This window comes from Trifolium pratense, linkage group LG5, assembly GCF_020283565.1.
Source record: "Trifolium pratense cultivar HEN17-A07 linkage group LG5, ARS_RC_1.1, whole genome shotgun sequence".
In the NCBI taxonomy this organism is placed as follows: Eukaryota; Viridiplantae; Streptophyta; class Magnoliopsida; order Fabales; family Fabaceae; genus Trifolium; species Trifolium pratense.
This window is the reverse complement of record NC_060063.1, coordinates 46,788,484-46,810,154: the sequence shown is the minus strand read 5'-3', so window position 1 is coordinate 46,810,154 and position 21,671 is coordinate 46,788,484. Positions and strand designations below refer to the sequence as shown.

The following is a 21,671-nucleotide window of genomic DNA, read 5'->3' as shown; positions in this document are numbered from 1 at the left end:
GGAGTGGTCACGGTTAACTTTTTGATACCATGAAAGAAAAAAAATTGGATATTGGTAAGTAAAAATTTAAATTTACTTTAAAATAATTAAATATAAAAACTATCATTTATTAGTCACTAACTCCTTCATCAATACCCTTTTTTTTAAAAAAAAAAAAAAAAAACTCCTTCTCTCCTCTCCAAACTCTCAAACAAATCATGAGGTAACGAGTGTTCACCGATAATTTTATATTTTTTTATTGTGTTAACTCTGTGATTTTCATCGGGGAAATGGTCCCGGAAATCTAGAATTCTTAACATAATTTCGGTCTAACAATTGCAAAATTGCTAATTGAGTTATACAAGCTGAAAATAAAATTTGTAGAGCAACAATTTATCACAATGTAGTAGAGGCCTAAACAGTAAACATTAAAACAGAGTTCGACCGCGACGTAAGTAACCTGGCCAAAAATTATTCCCACCAAGAATCGAATTCGGGTTATCCCAACAACTCGTTTTAGGGGAAGCTCATTAACTATGTGTACCCATTTTATTGGTTAATAATTTTATATACTTGATCAAAGAAAAATAAGATTGGACGGTAATAGTAATATATAAAACTTGTAATAATGTAATCACATGAAACATGACCATTTTTCCTTTTCAACCTACATATTAAATTTGTGAAATATTAAGGCAAATAGGCAACCATTATCATTAGGAAAATGACATATATTTAAAGTATTGACAGAAATAGCTTAGATGGGAAATATATTGTTCTTAATTTGGCCAAAAATGAACCTTCCTTCTCGGTCTCAATTTGCTTTTTATGCATGTAACTTTTTAAACACAAGTGTTTAAAATGCCTAAAAAGTTGCTCACCAAAGAAGTTTTATGTGTTTGAAAGTAATGAAAGCTCAGAGAGTTCTTGCATAATGCGTTTGGCCTCTTCTTATTGTTTATTTAGTTAGCACTAAAGCGAATAGTGACACATAGGGACGGACCTGGAGGGGGCAAGTAGTGGCCAAGACCCCCTCCCCCATCTATATACATACATATATATAATAATATATTATATATCATTAGTATATTATAACTTGTAAATATATCTATTATTTATCATTTACATTATATAAATAAGAATTTAATTGATATGTATTTACAGTGCAAAAATATTTATATTGTCGAACAATTATAAGTGTTGAATTATTAAAAATGTAGTCTTTTAATAAACAAAAAAATAGTTGTTTCGAGTGGTAAGAGTTTTGGGTCTCTTAAGTAAGTGGTCAAAAGTTTCATATTTGGCTCTTGTGTATGAACAAAATTCGATTGAGGGGAAAAACTTATTTTTTCCCACATATTTCCCGGAGGCGATTAATCATTAGTCACTATTAAAACAACAACTTCGTATAACACCATAACATTAAAAAAAATTACATGGACAGGTGTAATAGAAAAATCTACATTCATTTTTATTATTATTTTACTATTTTTCGGCCTCCGATTTGATAAGCTTCTGGATCCATCCCTAGTGACGCAAATCATTATAATGCTTATTTAAAGGGCATGAAAGATAGAGAAATATTTTGAAAAACAGATTCTTTGCCGTTAGAAGGAGACGCATTCACGCAGTCATTGTGTTTGGAGTTGTACGATCTTTATCTAACATTTTATAAGAAAAAAAAAATACATATTCGATTTTGTTTTTATAAAACTTTTTATGACTCTTTTTTTTTAACAAGCCAAAATGAGATATTTATATAAACAAAAGTCTACTCAGCACAAGACAAACCAATTTTTTATGACTCTGAACATGTTGATTGCGTGAATGCTATTTTTTTCCGACTGCAGGGGATCACGGTGCATATATTTGTATTTGAAACATGAATTGATTTATTATTTTGTATAGGTATAATTGAATTGAACAAAGTGTGTATAGGAAACTGGAGGACCCTTTCATGCAAATTTACATGTTGACAGAAATTTTTAGCCATTTTGTTAATTTTTTTTCACATTGAAATTTAAATACAAAAGTGCCACACTTTTGATTTTGAATATTACTTCCGCCACCTAATATTCAAAATCAAAAGTGTGGCACTTTTGTATTTAAATTTCAATGTGTGGCATTTTTTTGTTTTACAAAGTGTAGCCTTTAAAAAAGAAAAATAGTCAAATTTTTATCACTTCAACAAATGAACTTAATATTGATCGATCTAAGATTTAAGTTGGATCTTTAAGAGTCTCTTAGTAGTTGATACGTCTATTGATTTAAGCAATCCCTAGACTTCTGCAGTGATATTCTCAAAGGTAAATTTATATCTTAAACTTTCAAAAGTTATCCGAAATAACTTCTTCGAATACCACAACCATATATTCGATAAAGTACCCTTTCGAGTGTGCTTTTTAGTTTGAATGATATTTTCTTGCTCAAACCTATAATATTTTGAATATTATTTCGAACATCACCTAATTATTTTCCAATTGAACTCAGAATCAAAATTAACATTATTTGCTTGTAAGTTTGTTAGTTTTTTTTATTTACATTATTATTACTATTTGGTAATATCAAGGTATATGATAAGTTATGTATTCTAATCTCAAGGGTTAAGACTTAAGTGATATGTAAGAAATTGGATAATATGGTCTCTTTCGAGCAAGGATCAAAACTCCATAAATTAGAGAGGAAGAAAGACAAAACCAAGTATATTGTGATAGTAATATTAAACAGCTAAAAGAAAAATGAATCTAATTACAAGGAGGAGAAACTCCTAAAATTAAATGACTGAACATTCCTAGAAGCAACGAAGAAAAAAAAGAAGCAAGATTTAGATATCCATGACCATGATTATTTGGGCCTTTTAGGCATGATCTCATTAGGCCCACTTGGTCCATCTATATAACACTGTCTCAAGATTTTGAGGACTGAATTAAAACTCTGAAAATGTATTTGGCCGCAGTTTAAGAATCCCTAAATATTTGTATACTAACTTTAAAGATGTTTTCTCTTCGGGCCCCCCGTGTTTCTTTTATACCCCCCAATATTCCAATTTTGCCCTTGTGAAAAAATCTTTTAAAATCCAATAAAATCTCAATCCAATACACCCTCCTAAACTAGTTCTGAATAAAGAAGAAGGCAATGATATCATTACCACCATTTTCCAAACTTTTAATCTGGACCATTAATTTTTCAATTTTCCACATGTCATACACCCAAGCGATATACTGGAATTACTGGTGCATACACATACTGGATGGGATCTGACTCCCTTCGGGAAGGTAAGCATATTTTCCCCTATAAAATATATTGGGGTAAAGAGAAATTTGTTTGGGGTAGGAAATTTTTTTGTTTCTCAAAAACTAAGTTTGTCTAAGCCCAAATCTCCAGCCCATTTATACAAAACCTCAACCTTAGGTATATAAGCAAACCTTATCTTTTGTCACTAGAAACTAACCCTAATCTGAATAACAGAAGAAGTGAAACGGCGCATCAGTTTCCTCTCATATAAATAAAAAGATGCCGTCTTCCTCTCGTATAAATAAAAAGAGAAGGATGAACAAGTCATCTTCTCTGCAGTCAATTTCTACACTAGATAGAATTAGCGACTTGCCGGATCCAATTCTGTGTAATATACTTCATTCGTTTCCAACCAAATTTGCTGCAACCACAAGTGTCCTATCAAAGAGATGGAGATACTTGTGGCTCTCTGTTCTTGCTCTCGACTTTGATTCCAACGACTTCAATAGTTGTAATCGCCTCCTTCACAGTGTAATGTACTCAATAATGGACAACCGGCGAGCCATTACACTACCCGTCCATTCTTTTTCCTTCAAAGATCCTTCTACAGATGATTATTCCAATTACCAACCTGTTATCGATAAAATTGTTGACTATGTATCGCAAAGAGGAATACAAAACTTGGTCCTCGACGGTTGTCTTCATCTTCGCTGTTCGATGAAACTACCTGTTAAGCTTTTTAGTTGTAGAACATTAAAGGTTCTTAAGTTGAACAACTATTCGGGGACCCTTATTTCTGATAAGGTTGATTTAGATTTACCTAGTCTTAAAACTCTCCATTTGAGTAAGGTTAGTTTTTTCTATGATAATCTAATAAAGTTTTTGTTAAGTTGTCCTGTATTGGAGGATTTGGAATTAATGAAAGGTTTCCCAAAGCCCTACCGTTGTAAAGATGGTTCGAGGAGGAAAGATGGTTCGAGGATGAACTTTGCAGCTTTACCTAATTTGATCAAAGCAAGGATCCCATCTAAATCTTTTGTTCCATTTAGTATTGTTTGTAAAGCACGGATCCTCTATGTAGGCAAAGCGGTATGAATCTAACTCATAAATAAATGAAGTTGTTTGTGATTTCTTTTTAATATTGCGTCTTGTGTAACTATATATATATATATATATATATATATATATATATATATATATATATATATATATATATATATATTGCAGCTCAAGTATACATGTTGGACTCAATTGCCTGAGTTTCCAAATCTGACTCACTTGGAGCTTCACTTTGGATCTGTATTTGTGTGCCCGAGGTGGAAGTGGGTGCATGCAATGCTTGAACTTTCTCCCAAACTACAAAGTCTTATCATTCGGGTTAGATAATTTTTTCAACTCTTTTATTTCTGAATCTTTCCTTAACTACAATACAATGTTTTTTTATTATATTAGAAAATGTGAATTGTTGTTAGGATGATATTGATGCTTTTCAAAGGTATACAGACAAGTTTTGGAAAATTCCATCAATTGTTCCAGAGTGTCTTTTGTCACAATTGAAAACATGCTGCATTAGAGGTTTCAGAGGCATCAACTATTTTCTTATCAAATTTGTGAAATACATTATAGAGAACTCAAAAGTACTAGATACTATGGAAATCCATACAAAATTTCGCGATTTAGAGGCAAAGCAAGGATTGTTAAAGAAATTATCTTCCTGCGAAAGAGGCTCTGCAACATATAAACTTTTGCTTTGAAAGGCTTTGTATCATTTTGTTCTCTTATATCATGAATTTATTCTAGATCCTCTTAATTCTGTTTTTTACTATTTTCTTATTGAGTATTGTTTTGAAATTGAAATTGAGTTACCGTTTATCATTTTCCAGCAGTTGTTTTACAGTCCTATAAGTGTGTAATATATGAATTTGTGTTTCTCTTATATATGAATTTATTCTAGATCCTCTTAATTCTATTTTTTACTATTTTCTTATTGAGTATTGTTTTGAAATTGAAATTGAGTTACCGTTTATCATTTTCCAGTAGTTGTTTTACAGTCCTATAAGTGTGTAATATATGAATTTGTGTTTCTCTTATATCATGAATTTATTCCAGATCCTCTTAATTCTATTTTTTACTATTTTCTTATTGAGTATTGTTTTGAAATTGAAATTGAGTTACCGTTTATCATTTTCCAGCAGTTGTTTTACAGTCCTATAAGTGTGTAATATATGAATTTGTGTTTCTCTTATATCATGAATTTATTCCAGATCCTCTTAATTCTATTTTTTACTATTTTCTTATTGAGTATTGTTTTGAAATTGAAATTGAGTTACTGTTTATCATTTTCCAGCAGTTGTTTTACAGTCCTATAAGTGTGTAATATATGAATTTGTGTTTCTCTTATATCATGAATTTATTCTAGATCCTCTTAATTCTATTTTTTACTATTTTCTTATTGAGTATTGTTTTGAAATTGAAATTGAGTTACCGTTTATCATTTTCCAGCAGTTGTTTTACAGTCCTATAAGTGTGTAATATATGAATTTGTGTTTCTCTTATATCATGAATTTATTCTAGATCCTCTTAATTCTATTTTTTACTATTTTCTTATTGAGTATTGTTTTGAAATTGAAATTGAGTTACCGTTTATCATTTTCCAGCAGTTGTTTTACAGTCCTATAAGTGTGTAATATATGAATTTGTGTTTCTCTTATATCATGAATTTATTCTAGATCCTCTTAATTCTATTTTTTACTATTTTCTTATTGAGTATTGTTTTGAAATTGAAATTGAGTTACCGTTTATCATTTTCCAGCAGTTGTTTTACAGTCCTATAAGTGTGTAATATATGAATTTGTGTTTCTCTTATATCATGAATTTATTCTAGATCCTCTTAATTCTATTTTTTACTATTTTCTTATTGAGTATTGTTTTGAAATTGAAATTGAGTTACCGTTTATCATTTTCCAGCAGTTGTTTTACAGTCCTATAAGTGTGTAATATATGAATTTGTGTTTCTCTTATATCATGAATTTATTCTAGATCCTCTTAATTCTATTTTTTACTATTTTCTTATTGAGTATTGTTTTGAAATTGAAATTGAGTTACCGTTTATCATTTTCCAGCAGTTGTTTTACAGTCCTATAAGTGTGTAATATATGAATTTGTGTTTCTCTTATATCATGAATTTATTCTAGATCCTCTTAATTCTATTTTTTACTATTTTCTTATTGAGTATTGTTTTGAAATTGAAATTGAGTTACCGTTTATCATTTTCCAGCAGTTGTTTTACAGTCCTATAAGTGTGTAATATATGAATTTGTGTTTCTCTTATATCATGAATTTATTCTAGATCCTCTTAATTCTATTTTTTACTATTTTCTTATTGAGTATTGTTTTGAAATTGAGTTACCGTTTATCATTTTCCAGCAGTTGTTTTACAGTCCTATAAGTGTGTAATATATGAATTTGTGTTTCTCTTATATCATGAATTTATTCTAGATCCTCTTAATTCTATTTTTTACTATTTTCTTATTGAGTATCGTTTTGAAATTGAAATTGAGTTACCGTTTATCATTTTCCAGCAGTTGTTTTACAGTCCTATAAGTGTGTAATATATGAATTTGTGTTTCTCTTATATCATGAATTTATTCTAGATCCTCTTAATTCTATTTTTTACTATTTTCTTATTGAGTATTGTTTTGAAATTGAAATTGAGTTACCGTTTATCATTTTCCAGCAGTTGTTTTACAGTCCTATAAGTGTGTAATATATGAATTTGTGTTTCTCTTATATCATGAATTTATTCTAGATCCTCTTAATTCTATTTTTTACTATTTTCTTATTGAGTATTGTTTTGAAATTGAGTTACCGTTTATCATTTTCCAGCAGTTGTTTTACAGTCCTATAAGTGTGTAATATATGAATTTGTGTTTCTCTTATATCATGAATTTATTCTAGATCCTCTTAATTCTATTTTTTACTATTTTCTTATTGAGTATTGTTTTGAAATTGAAATTGAGTTACCGTTTATCATTTTCCAGCAGTTGTTTTACAGTCCTATAAGTGTGTAATATATGAATTTGTGTTTCTCTTATATCATGAATTTATTCTAGATCCTCTTAATTCTATTTTTTACTATTTTCTTATTGAGTATTGTTTTGAAATTGAAATTGAGTTATCGTTTATCATTTTCCAGCAGTTGTTTTACAGTCCTATAAGTGTGTAATATATGAATTTGTGTTTCTCTTATATCATGAATTTATTCTAGATCCTCTTAATTCTATTTTTTACTATTTTCTTATTGAGTATTGTTTTGAAATTGAGTTACCGTTTATCATTTTCCAGCAGTTGTTTTATAGTCCTATAAGTGTGTAATATATGAATTTGTGTTTCTCAAGTTTGCCATTGGTATATTTTCTAGCAATCGAAACATTTGCGACTAAAACACAAGTCAAAATAGCATAGTTACAAGAGTCACACACATTAATATATATGAAGATATTTTAAAATCCAACATTTGTGATTTATTTTTGTCAAATAACATAGTTACAAGAGTTACACATATTAAATGTTCAGAATCACAAATCAGAACATTTGTCCCAACACATCAAATATCTACTGAGTTATATTTATCGGACGCAATATAATGCCGAAATGTGTCATCTACTTGAAGAGGTTCTCAATCTCTTCCATATTTGTCTGGGATATTATTATGTGGGGTACTGACAACATTGTACATTTTTGTGTGTAATAATACATGAAAATCATTAACCAAAATAGTACAATGCCACAAATGAAATTGGATGTTTTGTTTGCATCATATACAGATATTTGGTGATGGATTTACGGTAAAGAAACTAACATTGATACTTTGGTGGCTGAGCATTTCTTTCTTTCCAAATAAAACAAAGGGTCTATGAAGACATGTAAATTGCATAAAAATATTATACCACCAAATTTAGTCAAAACAAGTACTGTATTACAGAATATCATCGTATAAAGACATGTACTGTATTACAAGTCCTCATGTGAGAACTTCATTCCTGTCTTCTCTTATCTTGAACAAAACTTCAAACCACCTAACTGGTCCAAAACGCTAAATGCGTCACTAATTGCTTGATCTCGAATTGAAACATCACGAAAATGGATCCCCTCCTGCATTTTTTATACTGCTGCTTCTCCTGTGTGATTCTGAGCCTTTGGATTTTTATTTTCACCTTTTGCCTCTTATATGCTAGATTAATCAACCAGCTGATAACAAAGCAGGACAAACTGCAGCAGACAATAGAGGTTCAAACATCACCGATATCTTTTCCCATTTATTTCACATTAGCAGCAACTAACAAACTTGGTATTAATTGTAAGTGACATCATGAACAAAGACAGCTAGTTACGGGAAACATGACGATATTGCACTGCACACAGACAAACAAACATGTTGTGCAAATCCAACAACATCGACATTATAAGTGAAATCATGAACAAAGACAGCTAGCTACGGAAAATATGTGTAACTACGACAGTACAAATATCACGAAATGCATAAAGAATGAACAAAGTCAACCTACTGGGAAGAGTAAATTCATAATATATATATATATATATATATATATATATATATATATATATATATATATATATATATATATATATATATATATATATATATATATATATTTGTGTTTGTGAAATCATTGTCATTTCAACAACATTATTAGTGCACCAAGAAACATCTATAGAATTAGAAACAACCAAAAGTTTATCTAAACTGGAAAAATCAAGAAAACATGTCAAATTCAAGATATACGAAAATTCTAATATGGACCATCTAAGAAACTGGTTCAACTTAGATATAGAAAGAAGTTCAAAATTCAAGTGTGCAGAGCATCACACCATACAGAACTTGAATGACCAAAGAAGTAATTTTGTTTATCGTTACCTTATTCTTACTTTCTTCATAATGGTTGGCTCCTTCGGTGTCAACAAGTTATCCATTAAAAAACAATCTAAACTTTCACTTCTCAAACATCAAGACACATAAAAGAAGTGAGAACCTTGTTTAGGTCACTTCTGTATAACTTAAAACAGAGCTATATCCTTAAGAAAGGAAATGAAAAAGTTGAGGAAGAACGTGAAAATGGTGTTATTTTGATTCATTAATGATTTTCATAAAGTTCACTCATTCAATGTGATAGATGTTAACTTATTAACATAACTTTTCCTGCATAAATAAAATGTCCTCGAGACTTCAACATAGTAGGGTGAGTAGAAGGAAAATTACTAAACTAAAAAAAAGGACATAGCATAGTAAACTATATACATGGCGAAATAAAAAATGTATGATTGATCGTTGCACAAAGCTGCGAGTTTAGAAGATTTAGACGCTATTTGCTTGAAAGCAAAAGTAGCAATGCGAAAAATAGTCAAATTTTTATCACTTCAACAAATGAACTTAATATTGATCGATCTAAGATTTAAGTTGGATCTTTAAGAGTCTCTTAGTAGTTGATACGTCTATTGATTTAAGCAATCCCTAGACTTCTGCAGTGATATTCTCAAAGGTAAATTTATATCTTAAACTTTCAAAAGTTATCCGAAATAACTTCTTCGAATACCACAACCATATATTCGATAAAGTACCCTTTCGAGTGTGCTTTTTAGTTTGAATGATATTTTCTTGCTCAAACCTATAATATTTTGAATATTATTTCGAACATCACCTAATTATTTTCCAATTGAACTCAGAATCAAAATTAACATTATTTGCTTGTAAGTTTGTTAGTTTTTTTTATTTACATTATTATTACTATTTGGTAATATCAAGGTATATGATAAGTTATGTATTCTAATCTCAAGGGTTAAGACTTAAGTGATATGTAAGAAATTGGATAATATGGTCTCTTTCGAGCAAGGATCAAAACTCCATAAATTAGAGAGGAAGAAAGACAAAACCAAGTATATTGTGATAGTAATATTAAACAGCTAAAAGAAAAATGAATCTAATTACAAGGAGGAGAAACTCCTAAAATTAAATGACTGAACATTCCTAGAAGCAACGAAGAAAAAAAAGAAGCAAGATTTAGATATCCATGACCATGATTATTTGGGCCTTTTAGGCATGATCTCATTAGGCCCACTTGGTCCATCTATATAACACTGTCTCAAGATTTTGAGGACTGAATTAAAACTCTGAAAATGTATTTGGCCGCAGTTTAAGAATCCCTAAATATTTGTATACTAACTTTAAAGATGTTTTCTCTTCGGGCCCCCCGTGTTTCTTTTATACCACCCAATATTCCAATTTTGCCCTTGTGAAAAATTCGGTTCGCAGAAACCGAATTTTTTCTAGTGCAAATTCAGAGTAAATTTCGGTTTTTAGAAACCGAAATTTGTTTTCAAGGCAAAAAAAAAACTTCGGTTTCTACGAACCGAAGTTTTTTCAAGGGCAAAATTGGAAACTCAGGGGGATAAAAGAAACACGGGGGGTGGGGAGAGAAAATATCAACTTTAAATATTAAAACAAGGCCTCTAAAATGTTTAAGACCAACTTGTATATAGGGTCCACCTTGAAATATTTTGTGCTAGGCCTAGGATAAACTAAAAAGAGTTTAATTTTGTGGCACTCTCATAATAATTATATCATGCATTAATTTTGTGGTAGGATGAGTAGTTCAATTAGTTAAGTTAGTTGAGCTAAAGATTAAAGAGTTGAAGGTCCAAAATTCAAGTATTACAACCAATCGTTAGTTGGTTCAGTGGTGATTGACGTTGAACTTTGTAGGGAGGACCGTAGTTCGATCCCACAACTACGATTGGAAGGGGGCTGGAACCACTTGATGCCAGAACTGACTCCCGAACGAGATTCAACTGGTGGTGAAAAATAAAAATCAAGTACTACCAATTCAAAAAAAAATCTTGCATTAATTCTCATATGAATTTTTATCATAGTATGTATATTCTTCTTACAAATTAGCGAACCCATATATGTTTTATTGATTTTTTTTTTTCAATTACTTAGTCAACTTTTTTTATTAATTTTATAGCTCAACAAATAATTTAGTTTGACTAGCCCTGAAAATGACAACAAACAAAATAGAGTTGTTGGAATGCATATAGCAAATGTACAAAATTATTTAATTTAACTCCTGATAGTTTAGTTCCTTTTGTAGCTTTCTTCATCCACCCCTCTTTGTCAACTATGTTTTTTAATTTCTATGATTATTTATGTTTAGTTGAACTTTATTATAGATGGTTTCTATATAACATGCACACCCAAGTAAAAAAAATGTCAAAAAAGAGTAAAAGAAAAATTTGCTTACTTCAAAATCATTTAATTTGAAACGTGACATCTGTGGATTCCATGCAAATGTTTACTCTAAAACTTTATATTTGCAACAAAATCTATACTTCTATACTATTATAAAGACAACTTCCAAATTAAATATCTCTCACTATATTAGGGAGTCATAAGGTTGTTTGATGGTTTTGAGAGAAACAAAGGGAATTAATTGACAAAAAGGTCATTGAGTTCACTCCTCCACTACTAAGATTAAATATTTCAGAAAATTCAACCTACCTCTCACTAGTCACTATTTATTTTGGTTCGACATTTTTCTCGCCAAATTTATTCTTAACTAATTCTTTTTCAAATTGAAACTTAAACTTAAAATGCACCATATATAATTGAATGAAACTCCAAAGCTATCTACCATTTTTAATCAATTTGCACGTAAAAACGACAAAAAAATATTGAATTTAAAAATTTTGTAGCATAAAATATATACTCTCATCAAATACAAAAATTTTGTAGCATAAAATATATACTCTCGTGTTTTTTTTTATTTATAGATGGACCCAATTTTATAATGTCTTCATCAACTGCTTAAGGATTAGAAATTGATAAGTGTTGTGAACTTTATTTTCTTTTGAAAAAAAAAATCCATTGCTTATTATTAGATTTATTTTACCAACAAATATTAAATATAATATACAACAACACTAAAGCTCCGTTGAATTATAGTTTTCTTTCTTTGAAATGTATTACTCATCAAATCTTTACATACTAAAATAACCCCTAACATCTGACAAAAAAAAACCCTAACATATAAATATTTTGGTTTGATAATGTTCAATACAATATAACAATTATACTATATTTGAATTGTGACAAAATAACAATACAATATAACAAATGTACTATAACAATATAATAAACTTTTTACTTTTTTTCAAAGAAAAAAAAGTTTGAATATCTAACAATCTAATAAGAGGAGCCTAGCTGAAGGCTTTTATTCTTATTTAGATTAGATGTCAACATGAAATATTTTTTGGTGAGAGGGTGTAACATGGTAAAGACAGACAAAAAGAAAATGATCTCAAGAGTTTGGGTCCATTCGTAATGGGCTTTATTATAGTTTAAGATCCATGAGCGAAATTAAATTAAAATGTGATAAAATTAAAAAGAACGCCCACCGTGGGGCTCGAACCCACGACCACAAGGTTAAGAGCCTTGCGCTCTACCAACTGAGCTAGACGGGCTACTTGTCTTTATTCATGAAGTTTCGATACTTAAATATACATAATTGAATGAACAAATATGCAATTTACTTTTATTTATTTATTAATAATTTCTATACTTTGTAAAATTCACTTTAATTTTTTATGAGATAAAAAGTAACAATTATGCTTTCTTGCAAAAACTGAAAACCCTTTAATAGGATTAACATGTCATTTTCAAGTATCATAAATTTCACTTGTAAAATGAAATATTTTCACCATTACCCATTTTTATATTAATATTGTCTTTAAACCGCCGTCTCATACTCAAACCAATGCCTTTTTGGTACTAATTAAATATGTACATCATACTGACGCCTTTGGACCCCCCCCCCCCCCCCCCCCCCCCTAATTCTACTGTTCTCAAATGCGACTAAAATATTAACCACAATCCTTCTCGATTCACATACATCCTCCACTTACCACTTCTCTAAAAGAGAAAAATTAAACTCCTTTACTCTTTAAATCCCTCAATTATTAGCAAATAAAAAAGAATTGACCATTCTAATTATTTGTTATAATTATTTAATAATAATAATTTGATTGTTAAAATTATTTTCAATATTGATTAAATATTATTTTAAAAATTTAGTAGGATCAGTTGTTCGTGATTATGACCAATAGTATTAGTACTATTGGTGTATTAGAATTTCACTTAATTAGTGGATTAGACCCTTCCAAATCTATCTATTAGTGTATTAGAAAACGAAACTCTGTATAGAATTTGTTTAGGATGCTAGTTTTTTTTTTTACAAAGGTTTGGGATGCCAGTTGTTATACTTGAAAATTGACTTTATGCTCTAGTAATGCACGAAATTGCAAATGTAAAGTAATATAAATATACATTCTTAATTTATAATACCTCGTTCGTTCCAATATACAAAGACTCCTTTCACAAATGCAAAATAATTAATAAGAGTTGTTTTTACATTAAATTTGACAATAATATACATTTTCTTTTCAAAATTACCCTTCAATTATAAAGATAGAGAGAGAGAGAGAAAAACAATGATCTATTACTACTTTTCTTCATTTAATTAGGAATATTTTTGTGAAATTTTAATTAATGCACTTTAAACTTTGAAAATGGTCTTATAAAATTGGACAACAAAATTTTGCAAAAAGATCTTATATATTAATACATAGGAAGTAAAATATATATCAAATTAATATTTAAGATACTTCAAATTAAAAACAATAATAAGATAAACATATATCAATCGTTAGTTGGTTCAGTGGTGATTGACACTGAACTTAGTAGGGAGGACCGCAGTTCGATCCCCCGCAACTACGATCGAAAGGGGGCTGAAACCACTTGATACCAGAACTGACCCCCGAACCATATTCAACTGGTGGTGAAAAACAAAAAAAATAGCAATGGTGAAAATCGAGCCGGAAAAGGGGAAGGCCGAGTGCGAAAATAACGAACAAAAGGGGAAAGTCACGTTATAAATACAGTGATACATTATTTTTTTTAAATAAATGTGATATATTTTGTATTATAAGCATTTAAAACATAATTATTTTGTCTTCCGGAATATAGATTTTGCTAATTTTTTGAGCACCAAACTCTTTTTCCCTATCTTCTGGTTTTTTCATTTGACTTTTATAGATAAGATTTTTAATGAGACAATTGTATTTTGTTTAGCTTTCGCTTGAGTTTTGGTCTAGTCGTCCTCTGGTTTTTTATTCCATTTTTTTTCTTTTCTCTTTTATAATATTTTGTGTGATGTCTCACTTTTTAAGATAAATGATAGGATGCCAACATAATTGTGATGTCTTTGTTTAGGTTATTTGAGTAATCCCTTTTGCTTAAAAAAAAAGAAGATAAATGTGAGTTTTAGTTAAAATAATAAAGTGGTAGAAAAAAAATGATAAGCTATAAACGTACAATAATTTTAAAGAATTTTAAAATTATTTTTCATTTTCTTTGTTTTTTATTTTATGAGATACATATTTTTGAAGCATACATAAATGTACAATAATTTTCATTTTTACATTTTTATTTATATTAAAATAGAGTCTTGCTAAAATGTGCACTTTTTTTTTTACGCAAAGAAAACTTATGCCATTTCATTCATAATAATAGTAGCAATACAATGAGGGATTACATTAAAAGTACTGCGATAAGCATGGGATAAAGCTGCTCGTGCGAGTGCATGAGCGCTACCGTTTGCTTGACGCCTAGTAAAAACGACTATGAAGTCATTATAGTGATGAAGTAAGGTTCGTCAATTTTGAATGATTGAACCATACTCCGATTGGTTGATACTCATCTTGTTCACATCATCCACAACAATCTTACAATCTAGTTCAAAGACAACTTTATTATAACCCAAGCTAGCAACCCATTGTATACCTTGATATAAGCTCCACGCTTCTGTTTCCTGTGCTGTCATTACCACATCTTCATGTGCTGTCATGGCCAAGATAAAACTCCCTTTGTCGTCGCGAAGACAAGCTCACATGCCTATACGTTGCTCATGAGCAAATATGGCTGCATCAAGGTTGCACTTGACGAAATTTAGCGGCGGAGGTTGCCATGGTGTAACTTGGACCTGTTGTTGTCGTGGGTGGGCTATGTCAGCTGGTTGACGCGCCTGCTGCCAGGCCTGGAGGGTACCATTGGCGCGGCCAATTACCTGTGTCGTGCTCTCAGTTTTCTGCTCCCATAACTGCAAGTTTCTTTTGCGTCATAAACTCCAAGATATCATAGCAAAAGAAACCAATTGTTGAGTGGTGAAATTGTGCCAAATACGTTTGAAAACATCATTAAAACCTTCAGCATTTTCCATTAAATTTTGCAACGCATTCCACAAATTAACTTGTCGCCAACAAGTTATACTATCAGCACAATCAAGAAATAAATGCCAATTATATTCTGTGTATCTATGACACACAACACAATTAAAATCACCATGAATTCCTTTGCTCATTAATCTTTGCCTATTAGGTAGACAATCCCTTCCAAGTCTCCAAAGGAAATTCTTGACCTTGGGAGGAATAGGTAAACCCATAATTGTTGTCAATCTCCTTCCACTTTCCAAACATCTCTGTTAATCATCACATCAACACATACTCTATATGCACTTTTTACTGAATATATGCCTTTTTTATCAAAGCGCCAAATAATCCCATCTCTTCTTCCAAGGTTAACAAGTGGGATCTTCAAAATTTCATTAGCATCTTTATCACAAAATAACTCAATCACACGATTTCTATTCCAACAACCTTGATTGACATCAATTTAGTCACTAACCTTTGATAAATTCTCAATGTTGAGGATGGGAGTAATGATAGTTGGGTTGTCTTCATTTCTTAACCAAGGTGTATGCCATATAGGAACCGAAGAGCCATTGCCAATTCTCCAACGGTAACCTTCCTTCAACAAACGTCGGGATGACCAAATGCTACGCCAAACATAACTAGGATTGTGCCCCAAGGACGCTCCCAAAAAATCCCCATTAGGATAATATTTAGCTTTGAAAATTCTTGAAACCATAGCATCGGGGTTGGTTGATAATTTCCAACCTTGCTTTCCCAACATTGCCAAATTGAAACCGAGGATACTTCGAAATCCCATGCCTCCAAATTCTTTTCTCATAGTTAGTTTGTCCCAACTCATCCAACGGATCCCATGCTTCCTATCTCCCTTCGATCCCCACCAAAAGGAATTTAACATCTTCTCGATATCGTCACCTATGGATGATGGTAACAGAAATACGCTCATGCAATAAGAAGGAATTGCTTGAGCCACTGATTTAATTAAAACTTCTTTACCTGCTTGAGACAACATCTTGCTACTCCATGAAGAAATACGGTGCCAAATTCTATCTTTGATGTAGTTGAAAATTGATTTTTTACTTCTCCCTATCATAAAGGGAAGGCCAAGATATTTTCCGGTACCTAAACACTCTGTAACCTGAAGAGTATTGGACAAAGCAGTTCTCAAGTCATGTGGCACATTTTTGCTAAAAAATATTTCAGACTTCTGCATATTAATCATCTGTCCCGAAGCATTGGCATACACATCTAAAATATTTTTTAAGGCATTTGTTTCAGTATCATTTGCTCTGAAGAAAAGAAAGCTATCATCAGCAAATAGGAGATGACTGACCGCTGGAGCCCTACGACATACCTTTACTCCATGCAACAAGTTATTTTGTTCGGCCTGTTTTATCAACGATGTCATACCTTCAGCACATAAAAGGAAAAGATAAGGTGATAAAGGGTCACTTTGCCTTAGACCTCTCTCTGGGATCACTGGTCCAACTCTATCATCATTCATCAGAATATGATATTTGACATTAGTAACACACATCTTCATCCAATTAATCCATGTCTGATGGAAACCCATACTCCTCATAATGCTAAAAAGATAGTGCCAGTCAACACGATCATATGCCTTGCTAATATCTATCTTAAGTGCCACTTCTCCTTTTCTGCCTCTATTTTTACACTTCAAGTAATGGATGATTTATGATGCCACAAGTACATTATCTGTAATGGATCTTCCTGATATGAAGCTTGATTGTTCAATAGATATGCATTTGTCGAGGACTTGCTGCAGTCGGTTAGCTAAGGCTTTCGACAAAATCTTGTACACAACATTACACAAGGAGATCGGTCGGAGATCCTTCATACTTCTAGGTTGATCACATTTGGGAATGAGCACAATATTAGTGTCCCCTAGAGCATCCGAAAAGTAACCATCATGAAGCCATTTGTTGCAAGTATCCACAATCTCACTACCACATAAAGACCAAAACCGTTTATAAAATGTCGGATTCAAATCATCTGGTCCAGGGGCTTTGTCCGAATTCATTTGGAACACTGCGTCCTTAAATTCATCTGCGTTGAAGGGAGCAATAAGCAACTGGTTGTCTTCTTCAGTTAGGCGTGAATGCACAACTTGAAGCACCGGGTCCACATCACATGTGGTGGCCTTAAACAGAGCTAAAAAATAATCTACACCAAGAGTGCAAAGACCTTCTTGAGTATTCACTTCAATGTTATCATCATTTCTCAACTTTGTAATTTTATTTCGCTGTTTTCTTGAAGTTGCTGCAGCGTGAAAGAACTTTGAATTCATGTCTCCATCTCTCATCCAAAATGTCTTAGCACGTTGTTTCCAAAAGATCTCTTCTTGAATCAATAAAGAATTGAGCTTTTCTTTTAAAGTAATCACCTCGACATATGCTTCGTGACCGTTCAGCCCCTGCAACTCCTCTATTTTCTTTTTACAATTATTAATACCTTCTTTGTACCGCTTTCTAAGAGATCGGCCCCAATTATCGAGCTCCTCCGTGCACACAGCAAGTCTGTCAAGCAACGGATCAGCAAGGTTGCGCTTCCAACCATCATCAACAATACTGGGCATCTCCGGTTCCACAAGCCAAGTGTTCTCAAATCGAAATTGTCGCTTTTTATACACAAATGTTTGTGGTTCGGTGCATAGAAGCAACAGAGAGTGATCAGACGCCCCAGATATCAAGTTCTTCAAAATGCAATGAGGAAAAAGACTCATCCAAGGTTGAGTAACAAGTGCCCTGTCAAGTCTTTCTTCTACCACATAATTTGTTCCCATTCTCCTTGACCACGTGTAAGAATGCCCTTGTAACGGAACATCAATAAGCCCACAATCACTAACGGCTTGTCTGAAACCATTGAATAGCCATGTTGGATGAGGAACATCACCTCTCTTATCATCATTTGAGAGGATATCATTGAAATCCCCAATTATACACCAAGGAAGATTTGATTGTTGTGAAAGCATGCGAAGAATATTCCATGATTCTCTCCTTTGACCCCTTTGAGGAATACCATAGAAGCCTGTGAGCCTTCATTCTTGATTGCTATCATCTTCTTTTACAACGACGTTGATAAAATTTCGTGAATAGTTTTGGATTTCACAAAATCTTTCATGTCTCCATAATATAGCAAGGCCTCCACTTCTACCTTCACGATCAACAGAGAAACAAGACTCATAATGAATAATACGTCGCACCTCTTCAATTTTATTGGCGTGACAAATAGTTTCACTAAGAAAAATAATATCCGGATTAGGTCCCGTAATGCCGGAACTCCACTCGGGTGACCCAAACCCCGACAGTTCCAACTCAGAATAATCATTGGATGAGGATGTTCATAGCTGTCGGCAACTCCAAGCTATGAAACTCATTTGAAGGGAAAGCAAAACTCCTTATTGAAAGGGAAATCATAACTCCTTATTAAAAGGGAAAAACACAACTCCTTATTGAAAGGAAAGCCAAAACTTATCAGTAAAATCAAGCCAAGAACAAATGCATAATCCAGGAACCAACATTCTTCACAAGCAATTTATCAAACATTTTGAGGGCATTCTTCACAAGCAATTTATCAAACAGTTTGAAGGCATAATTACTTTAATGAGAAGGCTATAGCTCCAACAGGGTAGAAGGAATGATGAACACTGAGACGAGAGGAGAGGATGCAGTGGTAGAGAGCACTCAAACCTTGAGTATGTAACTGAGATACTTACTATCCCATAAGGGCCACAAATGAGAAAGTTGCACTCACATGTCAAGAGAAGAAGAAGCAGCAGCTATGCAAGAAGGTATGGATCAGAGGTATGGATCAGGATCGAGATGAGAATTAAAAGGACTTGCTGAGAAGGCGGCGACGACGTTACTATTGCGGCATCAAATTAGATTGACATGTTTTGAAACACATCGTTTTGTGTCAATGGGGCGGGTCAGTAGCGATGACAGAGAGTGCTTTTCCACTCCCCATTTCACCAATGAGATTGTCCCTATCTCCCTCCTACTCTCTACCACAATGAATTTTTCCTCCCCATGTCCATCATGGCGGATCTCCATAGTATCTTATGAGCCCATTAATATAAAAAAAAACTAAATTATTATTATTTTTAATTTATTAACCGTTAAAAAATTTAAATTTAACTATAAAACCAAATACAATTAACAAATAATTATAAATGTTACGGATAAAATAAATTTTTACATGTATTATGTGAAAATATGACTAAATATAATATATGAAATACTTGTATATATAAATATAAAATGTATTTTTTTATTTGTTCGGGGATGAATCCCTATAAAGAGGGGGTAGGGTATGATTCTCGTCCCCATCCTACCACTGGAAGGACTTTCTCCCCTGTTTTCATGGGAATTTTTTTTTACCTTTGGTGCCCTAAACATGTCGAACTCCATAGAGATCCACATTTATATATACAAATTAACATAACTAAATATATTTATATTGAAGTCATTAACAAGTATGACACATGCAAATATTCTCAATTAAAATAAACAAGAGTATATATAAGTTAGAATACCCTTAATAACCTTTTTTTTTTTTGACAGAATACCCTTAATAACCTAATTCAAAAAAATTCAACCAAAATACCTTTAATAACCCAAGTCATGGTTAAAAACAAAAGTCATAATTTTTTCATTTTACAATTTTAAGAAAAAATATTCATTTTACAATTTTAATTTATATTATTTTTTTTATCTTTCTTTTACTTTTCTAATTATTTACTATCATTTTCATTAATTTTTTCTTATATGAAATATGTGAACATAATTTTTTTTTACAAAACATAGTAATTTTTAAATTCATTGAATAACTAATACATAAAATTGGTTCTCCGCTCACTAAGTAGTGCTATTATGTCCTCTAGGGAACTCCACTAACACCAAGAGGTTCGTTCTCCTACGTAATTTTGTCTGCTAGTTTCACTTCTGTTCTAGATTATTCGACTTTAGATTCTTCAAGTCTCCGTAACAAATGGTCCATTTATTGATGGACGAACAACGTGGATTGAGCCGTCCGTGGTTGATTCACAATCCACCGCCTTGATCCACTTGGCTACATCCACCCTTACCTCCTCTGAGGCGTCCTCTCTCGTTTTAGTCTCCGTCTACGACCAACTTCTTTACGAACCTCTAATTTAATTAAATACATCAATTATTCGATAAATTAAGGAGGTGAATACTACTTCTTTGATTTTTTTTTTTAATATTGAAGAGGTTTAACCCGTACTTCCTTCGATTTTTAATATAATTTTTTTTACTTTTTAAGTATATATATATATATATATATATATATATATATATTGACAAAAACAAAATAATATTCATTCATTTAAATTAATAGAATACATCAAATACAATTACATATTCAACATCGCTAAAATCGTAAAAGGATGAATCTGTGAACAAATTCACAACATCCAAGTTAATATCATACAACGACAAATTGCCGACTACAAATAATATGATAAAATGAAAGTGACCGGAATATCCATACTTTCAGAGCTGAAACGTTGATGTCAAAATCATTGATTGAATCTGCAATTGACTGAAGTAGATCTTTCGACAGGAATAAGCAACCACCACAACAATCCCGAATATCAAATAACGTTGCACAAGACGACAACCAACACAACGTCGTACTTAGACGACGACAACACGAAAAAATAAATAGAAAAAATGTGATATATGTGAAAAATCACTTATTTATATGAAAAAAAGAGGAAAAAGGAAAAAAATTCTCCAAAAACTAGGGTCGGCGTGTTAGTGGTGACTTTTAAATATATTTAATAAATAACGTACCTGACTTATAATATAGGTTAGATACGTTGTTCATTAGTTAGTTATTGAGCATAAATATTGAGAGCACTGACATCAAAACAAAGTACTCCTTCTGTCCCAAAAATAAATAACTTACTTTTATATTTATATATATATATATATATATATATATATATATATATATGTAAATATTAACTTATGAGATATTGTTTGATTTATCTAATAATTAAAGTTGGGCATCTGCAGATGTAAATGTAGTTAAGTAGGTGATTTATCTTGGAACGGAAGGAGTAATTATGGAGT

At 31.5% G+C, this 21,671-nt stretch overlaps 1 protein-coding gene and 1 non-coding gene across 2 annotated transcripts; one reads left to right on the top strand and one right to left on the bottom strand.

Moving 5' to 3' along the window:
* The first annotated feature begins 3,315 nt into the window (after positions 1-3,315).
* On the top strand, positions 3,316-5,176 carry LOC123886987 (F-box/FBD/LRR-repeat protein At3g52680-like). The gene is made up of 3 exons (XM_045936250.1): positions 3,316-4,302; positions 4,441-4,590; positions 4,686-5,176. Exons 1-3 carry the CDS (start codon positions 3,493-3,495, stop codon positions 4,965-4,967), a joined length of 1,242 nt encoding a protein of 413 aa, XP_045792206.1. The 5' UTR covers positions 3,316-3,492; the 3' UTR covers positions 4,968-5,176.
* A 7,501-nt stretch (positions 5,177-12,677) lies between these two features.
* Positions 12,678-12,750, bottom strand: TRNAK-CUU. Its single transcript has one exon. It is a non-coding gene; the product is annotated as a tRNA-Lys (tRNA).
* Positions 12,751-21,671: the final 8,921 nt, after the last annotated feature.

Excerpts from the sequence above, each read along its gene's own strand:
- LOC123886987 (XM_045936250.1), top strand. The coding sequence starts at position 3,493 with ATGCCGTCTTCCTCTCGTATAAATAAAAAGAGAAGGATGAACAAGTCA. Across the intron at positions 4,303-4,440 it reads TCCTCTATGTAGGCAAAGCG|CTCAAGTATACATGTTGGAC; the intron begins GTATGAATCTAA and ends TATATATTGCAG. Across the intron at positions 4,591-4,685 it reads TACAAAGTCTTATCATTCGG|GATGATATTGATGCTTTTCA; the intron begins GTTAGATAATTT and ends AATTGTTGTTAG.